At 37.0% G+C, this 17,750-nt stretch overlaps 1 protein-coding gene across 1 annotated transcript in view; it reads left to right on the forward strand.

The window, feature by feature from the left end:
• LOC141315351 (elongator complex protein 2) overlaps positions 1-5,631 on the forward strand; it is a 36,489-nt gene extending 30,858 nt beyond the window's left edge. Inside the window, exons 19-22 of the mRNA XM_073832686.1 lie at positions 1,583-1,704; positions 2,402-2,544; positions 2,631-2,744; positions 5,274-5,631. Coding sequence (XP_073688787.1) covers positions 1,583-1,704; positions 2,402-2,544; positions 2,631-2,744; positions 5,274-5,430 — 536 coding nt within the window. The 3' untranslated portion in view covers positions 5,431-5,631. The remainder of the gene's footprint in view (positions 1-1,582; positions 1,705-2,401; positions 2,545-2,630; positions 2,745-5,273) is intronic.
• The last annotated feature ends 12,119 nt before the right edge of the window (positions 5,632-17,750 follow it).

Consider the following 17,750-nt stretch of genomic DNA (forward strand, 5'->3'; position numbering starts at 1 on the left):
GGCTAGCCAGCCATGTTTGCTTGAGCCTTAATTAGCAGAGGCACGCGTGTGGAGAGGGTTACTGGCCAAGGTGGCGTCACCAGGGTGCATTGACCTCGATAGCTGGACTGTGCGTGACCACAAACTCGGTCCAGAGCAATTACATCAAACATTGAGAAATGGCTGCACAATTATCTTTAAACGGTTCACAATTATTTTGCTCAATAATATAATAACGAGTAATAGTCATGATTACTGTCATTCTGTAAACTTGCAATTCTGACTAAAGACAATTTAGAATTGTGATATAAACTTGAAATTGCAAGAAAAAGCTCAGAATTGAGCAGTTAGAATAAAAGGTTAGAATTGTGATATATAAACTTGCAATTCTGTCTTTGTCAGAATTTAGTTTATATATCACAATTCGGACTTTATCATACAAAGTTATGAAGTGAAAATTGTGATATATAAACTCACAACTCTAACTTTTTTCAGAATTGTGAAATAAACTTGAAATTATAAAACTTGAAAGTCAGAATTGCAATTATATGAAGTTGATATATAAGTTTATATTTTACAAGTTTGAATTTAGAACACAAAATGATGAGTTATTAGTTGAGAATTTTAGAAGAAACTCACAATTTGGACTTTTTTAAATAAAATTGTGATATAAACTTTAATTTTAAGTTTTAAAGTCAGAATTGTGAGTTATAAACTCATTGCATGATATAAACTTGAAATTTTGCGCGATATATAAACTTCAATTCTGTCTTTCTCAGTATTATGAGTTTAGAACACAAAATTGTAAGTTGTTAAGTGAGATTGAGAGATATAAACTTGCAATTCAAAGTTATAAATTCAGAATTGCGAGATATAAATTCAATTTAGAATTAAATGATACAAACTCAAAATTGCGAGAAAATACTCAGGTCTGCAATATGAAAAAGAAATTTAAAATTGCAATATAAAAAACTCAGAATTGAGTTTATATATTGCAATTCTGACTTTATAACACAAAGATATGAGTTATGAATTGAAAATTAAAATATAAACTTAATTCTATTTTTTTTCTCAGAATTGTAATATAAATTTAAAATTATGAGAAAACTCAGAATTGCAAGATATGAACTCGCCGTTCTGAGAAATAAATACCGAATTGTAATATAAAACACTAGCAATTCTTTCTCTGAATTGCAAGTTATTAAGTGAAAATTGTGATATAAACAATTCTGACGACTTTTTCTCATTATTTCTCAGAACTTAAACTTCAAATTGTGATGAAAAAACTCAATGCGAGATATGATTCTCACTTTATTTCTTAGAACTGTGCGTTTGTATCTCGCAATTATGGGTTTATAACAAAATTGCAAGTTTTTAAGTGAGAATTGAAAGATAAACACAATTCTGAGAACATATCAGTCTTCCCCTCGGAATTGTACTTGCTAACTCACAATTGCGAGTTTTTATCTAATAATCTAAATTGACTAAAATTTAATTTACTAATGAATTAAGCTAAATACAGTTGAATTAAATACAGTGAATATATAAGGTTTTATATTTTTATGTTTTACCTTTTTTTTTGTTTACTTGTTTCTTTTTCCAGAGGCCAGCTTTTCTCCTTACGCAAACACTACTAAGGACACAGCAGTTCATGCACGCATTATTTGGTCATGTGACTGGAGCTCTGACAGCAAGTACTTTGTGACGTCAAGTCGAGACAAGAAGGTAGGTCCAGTTTAATGTACATTTAGCAAATGTTGTTGGACTGGTAGGCATGACAGTCATTTGGATTTATACGTCTACATAATGGTGTGAACGCAGCAATTCATACCATTGTGGAAAGCTAAAATTTTCAAAAACTGGGGCGACAGAAATATGTGACCCTGGAATTAAATAAATAAGCTTTCCATTGGTGTATGGTTTGTTAGGATAGAACAACTATTTGAAAATCTGGAATCTTGAAGGTGCAAAAAAATCGAAATGTTGGTCAAAATGCTTTCAAAGTTGTCCAAATAAAATTCTTAGCAATGCATATTACTAATCAAAAATTACGTTTTGGTATATTTACGGTAAGAAATTTACAAAATATCTACATGGAACATGATCTTTACTTAATATCTTTGGCATAAAAGAAAAATCGATCATTTTGACCCATACAATGTATTGTTGGCTATTGCTACTTATGACTGGTTTTGCGGTCCAGGGTCACATATAAAGGAAGTAGTATTTAGCAGCTTTAACGTGTCTCCATGATGTAACCCGCTTTATGTAAAATAGAACTGCTAATAGTAGGCTACTGTTACTGATTATGTGTAAAACATTTTTAATAAGTGAAAAAGGACTGGACATAGCATTTTTTTTTTGAGTGCAACTCTTTCCTATGGTCTGAGCTTTGACACTGACCTTTTTTTTTTTTTTATAGATAATCATCTGGGGTCATCGTGCCTCTAAAGTCAGTGTCGGTGAATGTGAGGGTGAAAGCGTGACCCCCTGCTCCTCTGTTCTGGACGTCGGAGATTCAGCTACTGCTGTGTCTATCTGCCCATATCTCTGTTCAGACCAAAGGTAATGATATCCTGTTACCTGCGATCTTTGTGACACCATCATTAGAGTTCATTAACAAATATTAATTCATACCTGTATTTGTGTAGTTATTTGCTGGCTGTAGGTCTAGAGAATGGGAAGATTGTGCTGTATAAATGGAGGTCATCAGAGGATTTGTCTTCTGGATCAGACTGGAGCAGATGTGGAGAAACCGATGCTTGGTATCCTTTTTCCTGCTCGAATTTCTCTCTCCACTCTTTTATAATCCTAAAATGGTAAGGTTGAAAACATCATTATACTGTAGCTTAGGGCTGTGCAATATGGACAAAATAATCATATTGTGATTTTTTTGAACGAATATTGCGATTGTGATTTTATTTGCGATTTTGGCAACTGTTTTTGCTTTTTCAAACAAGCTACATACATACATTCTAAATGTATTCAGTGCACAAGAAGTGCATAACAAAACATTTCACAATGAAATAACATAGTATTAAGTTTAATAAACAAAACTGTTGTAAAATTGTCTTTAAAACAGACAACATAAAATAAATTAGCCATGTTACTTCTTTTCCCGGTACTTTAGCCTACTTTGTGTAATAACGAAAACATTCATTTCAGTGGAAAAATAAGTCCAAAACTCTCTACTTTAACATTTTGAGGGCTCTACAATCTTTTGCCTTTTTTTTTTTTTTTTTGAAATTCTTATTTGTTTTAATTTTTCTGATAATCAAAAAGCATAAACATTTATTTATTTTTAATCAAATGAAAAATAAACCCTTTTAATTTTTGGCAAACAAACAGAAGTTTACTGTTAAAATCAATACATGGAAGAAACATTATATTCAGTTTAAAATGTTTAAATAATAATTGTAGTATTTTTTCTACAATTAAGTGGTTAATCTTGTTGTAATATTTTTTTTTAATCATATATATTGTTTTATGTATGTTTTGTGCATTATACTTTACAAAAGTAATACAAGACTAATATTGTTCTGTTACATGTTAAACCGTACTTTTATTTTGATAGGTTGCCGTGAAGTTTCTTTGTGTAAACTGTACAGTATGATATGATGCTAGTTTTCTCAAATGAAACGGTAAAAGTGACACTCACAGCAGCTTTGGAGATTGAGTTTATCTGTTCATGTTAGATGCAAATGCCAAAAATTAGCGGGAGCATCACGTGTGCTTCAGTATGCGTGTGGTAAAAAAAAAAAAAAAACACGTCTCTGCCATTCATACATACAGAGGCAAACGGAACATGCAGGATTCATATTAAAACGTAATTCATCTAAAAATCAACGAATTCCGTGGCATTTCGCGCTATAGTGAATTCGGTTTTTATGAATAGAGTCCGCGATCCAGTCCGTGTTTTTGTGGAGGAGACATTGTAAATGCGCGACCATGTAGAGACAGAAATGACATGCCTTCATGTAAGTAAGATAAATAACATAAGGGAATTTAGTTTGTTTAATAAAAAACAATGTATAGACCTGTTCTATAGGAAAGATTCTTCTATTGTGATCTGGCGCTATATCGAAATTAAAATGAACTTGACGTACAAGGGGGGTGGGGGTGCCGTTGGGGGGGGGGATAGATAAAATCGCAGCCTTATGCAGTTTAGAAATCGCATGTGCTTAAATCGCGATTTTTTTGCGATTGCGATTAATTGCACAGCCCTACTGTAGCTCAGAGGTGAAATTGATAGGCCTGCACAAAATCTGCACACACATAACTAATTCTAAGAACTCTAATTCTAACAAATCAGTTTGAAATGATAGTTAACTCAAAAATGAAATTCTGTCATTAATTACTTGCCCTCTTGTCGTTCCAAACCTGTAAGACCTTTGTTCATCTACAGAACACAAATTAAGATATTTCTGATGAAATCCAAGAGCTTTCTGATCCTGCATAGACAGCAATGCAACTAACACGTTCAAGGCCCAGAAAGCTAGTTGGGATGTCATTAAAATAGTCCATGTGACATCAGAGTTTTCATAGCTTTTTTAGAAGTCACCACAGAAAATTTGACAGAAGCAAACAGGTTCTTCAATGCTGCTTAGTCAAAAGTGTTAAAATGCCTCTATAAATAATATCCCAGTTTCACAATCTTCCTCTTAGCATCTCAGAAAGTGACATCTGAAGTTAAACACGACAGTCATACCTGCACCCAGAGACCAGTGCTGGTGGTGTAATTGACAACAAAAGGGCTGCATGTATCTGAGCTGGCCCACGCTGCTCGGGAGAAGCTTCAGGTTGATACGGGGGCTCCCGTGGGCAGGTTTCGCATTGATCCGTGAAGAGAGAGAATGAGGTGTCAGAGAGAGGCCAGGCCGTGTTGTGCATTCTGTTTTCACCGAGCCCTCTCGCTATCTCTCTCTCTCTCCCCCACAGTGGATTGAGTCCCGACTGGCTAAACTCTCTCCTTCTGTAGGTGTAATTGATAAACCGTCTGTGTAGGCACTTACACGTATCTCTTACCCAGAAGTCACTCACCTTAGATGCACAAGAAGTGAAAATTCGCCATGTACTGCAGCGAGTTCAGAAAAGCAAGATTGATTCGTGTGGTTATTCGTCTGCCTGTATTATTTTTGAAATTGGCAAGTGTATGTTCACCCCGGGAAGTGTTTGGGATAGGCAGGGCTGAAGTGAAACGACGCAGCAGAGAGATTCAGACAGTGTGTGAGGGGAGATTTGTGTTGCGTTGAATCAACGTCATGCTTGTGTCTTTCCTTGACCACCCATCACAGTCAGAGTCACACGCTGACGGTGAAGAGGCTGCGCTGGAGGCCGAGTGCGGGCCGGGCAGGCCGTGGTGGGAGCGAAGAGCAAGCTTGGGTTCAGCTAGCCAGCGCTGGTGCCGACCATGTCGTCAAAATCTTCAACATCAAAATATCAGCCTTGTGACTTTGTGCTGCCTCTGCGGTGCGTCCAGCTGATATTCATGGGGGATTCTGAGAGCAGTTTCCTCATTCCTTTAAATCATCTTCTCTTCTTCGAATTTCAGCACTATTACTTATGAACTGTAAACACGAACTAATGTACTATTTATGATGTATAAAAAAACATACGGCTTTGTATTGTAATAAATGGCTCTTTTCTAGTAATGTCACAGGAGTGATTTATCTCAAGCTAACTATAATTCTTTTACTGGCTGTTTTAAAGCACCCCACGTCCAATGAATGCCAAATCCTCTTGTAATAACCTACAGCCGTAAGTGACAGGAAGAGAATAGAAAATCCGGCTCACATCCTCTCGTTTCCAGTGCCTGAAGGACAGATGAGCATTCGGATAAGATGTACAATGAGCCGTGAGGGCCATAGACTCACCAGGCGTGAATCATTCACAGGAGAAATAGTGTGTTTCATTTAGGAAAAGTGCTCCTTTTTATTGAGCGCTTCCTTTATTGAAACCAATGACATTCATCCTTGGGAGACATTAAAGGAATTCATCCTTGGGAGACATTCTGGATTCAAGTCAACTTAAGTTGTATCGACAGCATCTGTGACACGCTTTCGATTATCACAGAAAACAATTTAGACTTGGCAAGACACTACAGCTCTGCTAAAATGTTACAGATACTCAATGTCTTGGAAGTATTGCTGCAAGACATTGTGTTAACATACTGTAATATAATCATTTTCTAACTTGGTTTTTGCAAGGTTATATGCAATTTGTCAACCTGTCATAACGGTAAGCCCTATAAATGTCCTATTATATGTATCTACCTTGTTTTTCAATGCAGAAGTAAGCTGTTTTCTGGTAATGTGTTAGATTTCTGGTTCATAAGCTGCCGTAGGGAAATAACGAGAAGAATAATGAAGTGCAGTAAATGGTAAAACTCCTTGCACTACAAACTATTGTGTTCATAATTAGGATAATACATTAAAATAATATGCAATATCAAGCAGCAAAACGAGCTGTTTTTTACAGCTAAAAACAGCTGGAAGCGGATGACAATGGAAGCCAAACACATTCAATTTACAAATGGCCATGCCCGCTCTTACGGGAAAAATAAGGTGGATAACAAATCCAGAAAAGGACACCATGTAAGTATTTCCAATGAACAGATTTTGTTACTTAAACAACACACATTAAAGGATTAGTTCACCTCCAAATCAAAAATTTATAGATGATTTACTTACCCCATTGTCATCCAAGATGTTCATGTCTTTCTGTCTTCAGTCGTAGAGAAATTATGTTTTTTGAGGAAAACATTACAGGAATGTTATCCATATAGTGGACTTCAACGGTAACCGCTAGTTTGAACTTCCAAAATGCAGTTTAAATGCAGCTTCAAAGGGCTCTAAATGATCCCAGCCAAGGAATAACAGTCTTCTGTAGGGAAACGATCGGTCATTTTCTTAAATAAATATTTATACACTTTTCCACCCCAAGTGCTTGTCTTGTCTAGCTCTGCAATGCGCATGTGTGCTCCAGTTAGTGTATGTCGAAAAACTGCCATCTTATTTTCTCCTCCAACTTCAAAATCATCATACATCGCTGCAGAAGTATACCGACCAAGTGTTTACAAAGTGAACATGCAAAGAAGATCAAACGCCCCTTTACAAAAAAAGGTAAAACAGCGATGTAGGGCGATTTTGAAGTTGGAGGAGAAAATGAGATGGGAGTTTTTTGACATACCCTAAAGCTCATTGCACACTAGTGAGTTAAGTCCGAATTTTAGTATGTTTTTTTTTTCACATCCGTAGCAAGCATTTTGATATAGAAAGGATGACGGATATAATAAAAAAGGAAAAACGCATACGAAAACTTCAGACTCGGTGTGCAATCACCAAAAAAATCACAAGTCCAAAACTTGCACACGTTAAAAAATAAATACAACCTCACGTTGTGTAAATTACGTTTACACACTGCCTCCAAAAACTTTTGTCCATCATAAATTCGATTTTCTGCGTTTTCACATCCGTAGCAAGCAATTTGATAGGAAATCATGATAAATATATATATAAAAAAGGAAAAACATACAAAAATTTTTGACTCTGTATGCAATCAATTTGAGTCGAAAATGTGCACATGTTAAAGGGGTCATCGGATGCCCATTTTCCACAAGTTGATATGATTTTTTAGGGTCTTAATAATAAGTCTATAACATGCTTTGGTTAAAATTTCTCAATGGTAATGTAAAAAAACACTCTTTTTACCTTGTCAACATCAGCCCTTTTTAGCAAGTACTGCTCACTGCAGAGCCAAATGGCCTCCAGCTCCACCTCTCTGGATGTCCAGCTCCACCTCTGTGTGGACAAATGGGTGGAGTTATGTTTAGGGATAGGGTAAGGGGTAGGGTGTGGTTAGGTGTCTATCTCCACCCATTACCTCCAGCGAGGGGGAGCTGGAGCTCCAGCTACTCCCATATGGCTCTGCAGCGAGCACCCTCTCCTTTTTAGAGCGAGCTATTGTGTTGCATGTTTCTTTAAATGCTAATGAGCTCTGCTCACTCCGCCCCTCTCTAACTAACACATTATTAAGAAAAGTCATTTGCAAAGATGCATAAAAAACCCTTATACTCACTTCTGCTGTGGGTGAAACTGCATCACAAATGATTAGCATGAACATAGATGCATATGTAGATTGGGAACGGCACTTTCCTTTCAAAAACAAAAGTGTAACGTTAATTCTCTGCGTCGGAAGTAAATGACGACTGCTTTGTTCATTATTACATCCAACAGAACAACTCAATCGCTCAATCAGAGACATTCTTGTCTTCCCCTGCACCTGAGTCGACACAATTAGCCTTTTTCACACCTCCGTGTTTCTGGCTTCCGGATTTGCGCTCGCAGGGTAAAAGTTTTTCCGGTGACAGCAGTGGCCGTACTTAACACGCGTAAATTCGGGAATTTAAGTCTATTTTTACAAAATATATACTATGATACTATGATATATACCGGGGTTTTACTCTAAAAAATAGCAAACATTTTTTCTAAAATTTTATGTCACCTTCTGGTCATCACATAGACTATGTTTATTTAATTATGAATGTTAGCACTTATAATACAGTACAGTTTTGAGTTTTGCAGTTCTGTCTATTTGGTGCTGGCTGTGCATTATGAGTCTTCACGTCATTTTTTTTCGCGATTATTAATGTTGTTATTATTAAAGTAATATTGTATTTTCTACTTGCTCTCCTTTGCATTATTCATTTTATGGTGTAAATGTACGTTGCATAATGTGCCCAGGGATACACATAATAAAATAATATAATACTAAACAAGACAAGAATCCGATTAATGGCTTTATTCCATTTGGATCTGGATTACGTTGCTGTATTGAGTTTATGCATCATCCGGACACAGAATAGTTTAATTTAATGTTGGGAAAATGTGCATTTGGATATAAAAGCTGTCAAATGCTGTTTATGCTCTAATTTACCATGATGTAGTGATTCGAGGGAAATGACTGAGTAAATTGAGAAAATACGCTTAAATATACCGGAGATTGAGAACAGAAACTATAGCTGGCGCTATGTTGCGCATATTATATTGATGAGTCAGCGGTCCGAGTGCCCATATAAATCACAAACAAGTAAAAATGTTGTTTCTTTGTTGATTATATAACAACAACTTGGAAAACAGACAAAACAGAAAATGTAAAAGGCATTATTTGAGACAAGAGCATATTAATATAATAGGCGCAGACCTGTAGCGGAACTGACTTTACCCTGCGCTGACGTAATTTCCGATTTTTGTGAAAAAGGCTTATAGCGATCGTAGAGTCAGACTGTTTCAGCTCGGTGAGGGCGGGTCTAAGGTGAGGCGCTCATGTCAATCAACTGTCGTGGGAACGGCCTCTGTCGGTGTGTTGTCACACCGACAAGAAGCTGAGAATGACGAAAATTTCGGACTCAGTGTGCAATGACCTTAACGGTCTTAAACCAAAGCACACAGAGTACGCATGCGCATTGCAGAGCTAGACAAGTGTTTTCCTTAAAAAACATAATTTCTTAATCACTGAAGAAAGAAAGACATGAACATCTTGGATGACAAGGGGTGAGTAAATCTGTAATTTTTTGTTCCGGAAGTGAACTAATCTTTTAACAGACATGAACACCTTGGAACAAGGACTGCAAGCGAGGCCAGACTTCCAAATGACAAGCTGTATCTAACATCTAGTCAAAATTATGGTTTGGTAAAGTTAAACATTTCTAAACTTAATCTGTTAATCTGGGTCGTTCTGCGCTATTTGAGGACACCAGTTCTGACCCGTCTGTGTTGCACTGTTGTGAAATGTGAAAAGGTCTTCTGTGCCCTGTCTAGTACTGACATGTTAAATATTTGAGCACTTGATGGAATGGGAAAGCTGACTGTGACATGAAGGCTTCATCTTCTTGCATCCAGTTTGGCATCGAGTCCCTGCACGCTCAATAATTCATTATACTCAATGTACAGAAGCGCTCGTTACAGATTCATTCGCCCTGCCTTTCTGTTCGGTTAAGACTGTAAAAGTTTGTGAGAGATGATAGCATTGCAGTGTAGAGTTTTTCACAGAGCCAAGGTCAGAATGACAAAGAGTGCACTCAGAAATGAAAGTTTTTTGAGTTTTATCATTTACTCACCTTTCGTGTCATTCTGGATCGCTCTCTTGACTGGAGTATGTGATTCTGATTAGTCTATCAATTCAAACAGCTTTATTGACAAAAGCACATTCTATCTCGGTTTCATATAAATCCGCGCGTTTGGCGAAATGCAACCGGCGCTACTTTCATATGTTGTATCAAACAGCACAGCGGACTCGCTGTCTTTCTTTATTCAAACGCAACCTTGCGTCTTTATTGATTGTCTGAAAATGATTTAAGAATATTAATTTTTATATTACGGTGAACTATTTTTACTTAGCGGAAGCTTTAAGATAATTAGCGGTAAGATTATAAAATACCTTCAACTCAAGCAGCATATAATTTTTTGAAAGGATTAGAAATCAGGCTGAGGGGCTGTATCCGAAATCGCCCCCTATACCCTCAACTAGGGCACTATTTGAGGGGACAGCTATTTTTAGTGGTGTTCGAAACCATATAGTGGACGTTCTCGTGTCCACTCATTCAATGTACACTCAACGGCTAGACGCGCCCGCAGCTAAAGCATCCATCCGTTCATTTTACAACGCGCTCGTCCACGGCGTAATACAGTGTACAACACAGGTACTAATTCGTTGTAAATTGATTTAAATTGTTTAACTAGGGTTTATACATAATTTCTGTGACAGAGTTCAAGATAAAACATTTAATCTTACTACTGGAACTGCCCGTTTCAAATGATTATTAAACAGCAAGCAAACTATGCAAAAGCGGCAGTCCTTCTGGTGCACTTAGTGTCCGAATTCACTCACTCGTTTTCATTCACTCCTTCAAGTGAACTGAGTGGACTAATGTAGGGAATAGTGAATAGGCAATAGGGTATAGGGGGTGATTTCGGATACAGCCATAGAAGAGTATGAAAGGAGTAGTTCACTTTCAGAACAAGAATTTACAGATAATGTACTCACCCTCTTGTTATCCAAGATGTTCATGTCTTTCTTTCTTCAGTAGTAAAGAAATGGTGTTTTTTTGAGGATTCCTCTCCATATAATGGACTTCTATGGTGCCCCCGAGTTTGAACTTCCAAAATGCAGTTTAAATGCAGCTTCAAAGGGCTCTAAATGATCCTAGGCGAGGAACAAGGGTCTTATCTAGCGAAACGATGGGTTATTTTCTAAAAACCTTTACAACTTATACACTTTTTAATCTCAAACGCTCGTCTTGCCGAGCTAGACAAGATGAACATTTGAGGTTAAAAAGTTTATAAATTGTATTATTTTTTAGAAAATAACCCATTGTTTTGCTAGATAAGACCCTTCTTTTCCTGGACTGTGATCGTTTAGAGCCCTTTGAAGCTGCATTTTGGAAGATCAAATTTGGGGGCACCATTGAAGTCCATTATATTTAGAGAAACCTTGAAATGTTTTCCTCAAAAAACATAATTTCTTTACGACTGAAGAAAGAAAGACATGAACATCTTGGATGACAAGAGGGCGAGTACATTATCTGTAGATTTTTGTTCTGAAAGTGAACTACTCCTAAATGAATTGTGATGTTTTTTGTCAAAAGTTAAAGTGATGAAACATCTTTCCAAAAACACTTTTAGTAAACAAACTCAATAGAACCGTTGAAAGTTAATGGTGCGCTACTCTGACTATTAAGGTAATTTTTTAATACTGTAACATTATTTTTTTTAAAACATACATTTATTAATATTAACAAACCTGAATAATCTAAATGCTTCTTTTTTCCTTACAACAACAGTTCATAATCAACTGAAGAAAGAACATCATACATGTTTGGATTAACATAAAGGTGAGTAAATAATGTCAATTTGTGTGTAACTTTAAATAGATGTGAGTAAATTTCCAAAATGAGTAAACTTCCAAATGAGGTGCTTGATAAATAATGAACACAGAATATTTTTTTAAATTATTTTATTAATAAAACATTTTTTTGCAATAATTTATTAAAAATGTTATGATTTCCATGCAGTTTAAGGGTACAAGAAATATGAAATGAACACATCCACTTTGATTTGTTCAGGAGCTCCTGTGTGTCTGTGTGTGTGCCAGTGCAAACACACGGGACGGTACAGCAGTGGAGCACACAAGTGTACACTTCCAAAAAGCACTGTATAGAAAAACAAAACAACATAGTTGTGGAGTTCCTCTTTTTTGTTTTTGATGGGCAGTGATGAGTTTGGTGAACTCAAAAGAGATGACAAAATTAAAAAAAACAAAAACAAAAAAAAATATAATAAAGCAAAAAGACCAAAACAAAACAAAAAAAGAGCGGTAAGTCTTCCAGCACAGAATAAATAGTTTGTATAGCGATGTGTAAACTTGTAGACAGCACGTTTTCACACAGTGGCAAACAGACATACACGCTCACTGCTAACATTCTGTCTTTTTAACGTCATTTGTAACATCCCCCACTATCATTGTATTATACCTCTACAGAAAAAATAAGTTGTTTACATTATATACATTAGAAGTGGTTGTTCATTCTTCTGGGGTGATGACAAGGCCTTGCTATTGTTTGTTACATGATGCAAAGGTAGACCAGTTCACACCAGAATACGCATGGAGTCCAGCCCAATCAAGTCTTGTAGACTGAATTCACGAATCTCTTTGCACAAAATGAGTGTTTTCTTGCTTTAGAAGAACACCACATTTAGATCGTTTTCAGTTTTATAGTTAACATCACAGATTTAAGTGTCCAACAAATCAGCTCTTGACTTCATTTCCAAGGTTATTGCCAAGACGGTCCTAAACAACCAGATGTGCATTCCACAGACCATGATACATTTTCAAAAGCAACGTGTTAGCGGGTTAACCTTGTGTTTCGCTTGATTCACAAACACATGCACACACACAGTGATTTGAATCCGCAGTATAGAACATGTCCGAATAGAAATCATATAAAGCACTACCTTGGTCTTTATTCAGTTTATGTTTTTCCTAGTGATTTCCTTAAAATGAGACTACATCACAAATTCACTTTTTTTCCATAACGGTAATGACATGAATACACAGACGGACCAGTGTTTATCTTTCCAGTTTTAAAAGAACAGTTTGTGGTGCATGGTACACTCTGAATCTCTTCATGTTGGTTTGAAGTACACTTCACAAAGTGTACTTCAGTAGTTAGGATTGCACTGAGAAGCATGATCCCCATGACTGATGAATATTATCAACATTAGTGTCATAACTATACACCAAAAGCACAGGTAGTGTAAAACATATTTAAGATATGATTCTGTCTTCCAGCTTAATGCACCATCAAGAACATACTGTAAATATACTTATCTATACAGTTAGAATGAGCTTATTATTGCCACTTTCATAATTATTATATTGTGCATTTGTCAGAAATGATCGAGTAAAATTATTTGCAAAATTAAATCTATAACGTATGCATAGGATACCATGCATGAAAGATTCAAAAATAAATTCTTTTTTAATAAATCTCATACATTCTTTAAGTATACATACTTTACCGTATGATTACTCTGAATAAGATTTTTATAATCTCTCCATAATCTCTTGTTAATAATTACATTTCATCAGGCTTCTGTGGCCTGGACTAATTAATATTATGGTCACCATTATGATTTCAAATTAGAGTAATGATTCATGCCCTCTCCTCGAGCAGATAACTTGTAAACATCCCATTCACTCCAACTCAGTCTAAAAGACATTTATTTAAAATATATATTTGAGTTGCTCCTTTGGATAATTATTTTTTATTTTTACTCATTTGAATACTAAAGTTCCTGTTTAAAACCATTGTTTAAAACCTCAGTAACCAGCAGCTTGAAGATCAAATAGGACCAGTGGTTTTTAGTATCTGCCTATTTTATGACATTAAGTTGTATGAAATTATGCTTTTGTTTAATGACAGTATACTGTAGCTATACATGTCAGATATGAGATATACTGTATGTAAGGTTTTTAAATGAAATACAATATGTAAATGTGAGCTAGCCCTTTTATTCCTACTGATTCTCTGAGCTGAACTGTTAACACTTCACTTTCATTGTTGCTATTACCCTCTATCTCTCTGTAAAATATACATTTTGCAGTCTTTTCAGAGCATTATATAAGACTTAACAGATAATCGATTAATGTCAGTACATATACGGGCCATTCCACAGAGTTGTTGCAAAGTCAGAGTTGGACATGTATTGAAAAAAATGTCTTTCCCCACAAATTTTGTATGTATGCAAATTGTATAATATCCAATGTACACATTTCTAGTAAGTGTGCAGTTCTGTATTTTCAGAAAGTTTTGGAATATTTGTCCTCCCCCCAAATGTATCACTACCAAAACACAGTGATATATTATTTAATAAGATAGGTAATATTTGCCTATTAAAATTTTGCTTGTAAATATATTTTGCGCTATTTTGTTTAAAAGTTTTTACAGGTAAATCAGTAACAATTACAATTTTAACAATATTTCAAGTGTGATTTATGAGATTTGTTGTATTTTTAATTCAAAATTTTCTTTGTAAAAGGCAAAAAATTGATCATAATGATTCATTAGTTTGAATATACATTAAACCAAACACTATCATGACATCTTTCATAATTCAAATAATTCAGTATACTTTTTTTTGACAAAACATCCCATGTTTCAGTTGTGACTACAAATTTTTGGTAGTGAAAATAATGTTTTGATAGCGACATCACATTACCGAATTTTAACTTGCATACTAAAACACAACTAAAACCATAACTGTACTAAAATGTAGTTTATTTCTGCCAAATAAAGGATTATGTGTTCCCTTTTGTCACTGTTTTGACTTTTACGGTAGTGACAATATTAGATACTTTTGGGCCCAGCTCAAAGATGCTAATCTGCACATGGTTAGCAAGCACAGTTCTGAACAGTTGTGCACACATAAAAACTACATTTTTTCTGAAAAACACCCCCCTAAAAACAAAGATGTCACTACTGAAACTTTTGGTTCATGACTGTTTCGGTAGAGATACTTTTGGATACTTTTAAACCTAGCTCAAAGATGCTAATCAGCACATGGTTAGCTAGCACAGTTCTGAACAGTTGCACACATAAAAACACGAATATTATGGAATATTGGTTGTGGGACAGCAGTTTGCAACAGTTCTGTAAAATGGCCCATACACATTTTTTTTACAACACATTTTAACGGGAGGTTAAAGGGCAATGAGAAACAATGAACAAATAAAGGCAGTATGCTAATCTTGATTTGTAATGTCAAATGTACATCATTTTCTGCAGTGTTGATTCTCTAATGTTGAACATTAGATGTGGTGTTCACAAATGCCAAAGACATTTCATATAGTGGGATACTGACTGCTGAACGTGCCAAACAACATATCAAAGACATCGAAGAATAAACAATGTTGAAATGAACTTGGAAATAAGAGCTGATTGTAGTCAGAATGAAAATTCAGTCATAGTCATAAGCTGCAGAAGTCATGTCAAAATGTAGACAATCGCCTCATCGTGCATTAGAAACGTCAGTCTAGGTCGTGGCCGTCATACTAAGACAAGCTCCCGTGGCGTTGTGGGATTTTTGCGTATCTGTTTGTGTTGCTGTATTTAAAGGTCTTTATCATTGTGACTCATTAGTGAGCGTGAGGTACTATGACAACTGCTGTTAGCAAACGCACCTCTGTTGTGTTTCAATCTCCTCCTGCTTTCCCAAAAAGCTGAGACAATAAATACCCATGAATGTCGCGTTATCTCTAGATAACAGCCATACAGAAGGAAGTCACAAGTTAAAGAAATTCTCAATGCATTGGCTTCATATGGATCATGTGTGCTGTCACTGGTTTTGTCACACACAATACGGTCCATCAGGCTCCAGTAAGACACACGTCACAGTAACAAATCTGACAGAAACTAAAACCAAGACACCGACGGTGAGATATCAGCTGAAACGAACTCTTGCCTTCGATATGGATGATAGCTTATTTCCGATAAGTCGTATTTTGTGTACATTTCCAGATTTACAAAAGTAGCACGGCACCAGCTCTAGCTGGTGCTCCCTATCTCTGCAAGACGTTGTGCAAAGTTCACTGCACACAGTTACATTTCTATAGCAACTATGAGGTATTTTCACTGTTGCTAAGAGCTAGGTGATGTATTTTCACAATGTCACTCTGATACCGGGGCGGACCTTTCTGCCATTTCTCCCCTGGAACGGGCAAACGCATGCCCTCCACCTGAGCCCTTTTAGCCCAAGCTACAACCGTAGAGGATTCACACATGTTGGGTTTTTAATCAACCAAAAGAAAACAGAAAAAAAACAACAAGAAATAAACAGAGGGCGGGTAAACTGAGAGACTGCACCGGAAAGTCAAAACGAGGCTTTGTTCATACATGACTTGCTCTTATTAAGTTAATTACACTTGTGCTAATTTTTCAGTCCCGCTGTTTAATACAATATCGTACTTCTGTCTTGCTGTGTGGACCGCTTCTTTTGTGTAACCTCGCAGCTTTCTGTGAGGATATTTTGGTTTTGCTCTGCATGGCGTACCACTTCCCTGTTATTATCGCAATTTGTGAGTCTTCTTGTTCTGTAACAGCCGGTCACGTGACGGCTATCGTACATCCGAAGCATAGGGCTGCATCTGGGTGTTTCAGTCCCGATATGCAGGATCAACTTGCTCGGCTGGAATGGAAGACTGACCCTCTAAAGTCCCTGGACCTGTGGCCCTTTGAGGTCGCACTTGCGCGACCTCTAACGTGACGTTACTTGCGATAAATCAAAGTAGTATGTTTGATACTCTGATACCAGGATAGGCCTACATGATGCTAGCTGTTTTTGAAGAACAACAATGTGCGGTACACGTCTATCCAGGTGAGAACAGTTGGCCCGCGTTACCCTGAAACACTCCCTTGTTGTCTTTAGCAAAAAAATGAGACGCTAATAGTCTTATTTACCACTTTTTCACACCATTGGGACACTGAAGCAATACAACAAATTCATACCGGTTGCAACGGCGTATGTGTGTCTCTTCCTGGTTTGTCGGCTGTTTGTAAAGTTCTCCGAGCACCAGGCCTCATCAGAATAATTCATTTCACAGCATATTCAAAGCTCACTTTGATGTTCGAATATGGTATTTACATGGCTGTTGACGTGGTGAATAAAGAGGTGGAGTCCTCGGTCACATACGCTGCCCATTTCCCGCAAGTTCCAGCAGAACCAATGCGCACGGATAACGTGGAAAGGCTGCCGAAGGAAGCGTCTCTTTTTTTTCTTTTTTTTTTACCAGGCAAGGCTACAGCTCCTGTCCTCTGTTGATCCGCACTGCTGTTTTGGAGGGGGGTCCATCGAGTTAGGAATGGGAGGTGACAGGAACAAGAGGATGGAAGTCTGGGTTGCCATGTGAGGACCTCCGGTCACCTCCCTCCTAGCCTGAAAGATCAGTTCTGCTCTGATGTGGCCATGGATGGTGGGAGGGGGGTCACGAATGCATGAAGAGTTGGACCCCCCTGGGTTGCTCACACGCTTCTGTTAACTGCTGATATTGCTCAGTCTGTCTTAAAATAAAAAAGCTGATCGCTTCCTCGGAGTGCAGGGCAGGCGGTGGGCCTCACAGGCCGGACACCATGACCCTGTAGGAGGGGGGCATGTGTCTGTGGCGCGGGCTGGAGGCCGGGCTGCCTGTGGGACTGCTGCAGCTCGCGTCCACCCCTC

The sequence above is a fragment of the Garra rufa genome, unplaced genomic scaffold, assembly GCF_049309525.1.
Source record: "Garra rufa unplaced genomic scaffold, GarRuf1.0 hap1_unplaced_021, whole genome shotgun sequence".
Taxonomy (NCBI): Eukaryota; Metazoa; Chordata; class Actinopteri; order Cypriniformes; family Cyprinidae; genus Garra; species Garra rufa.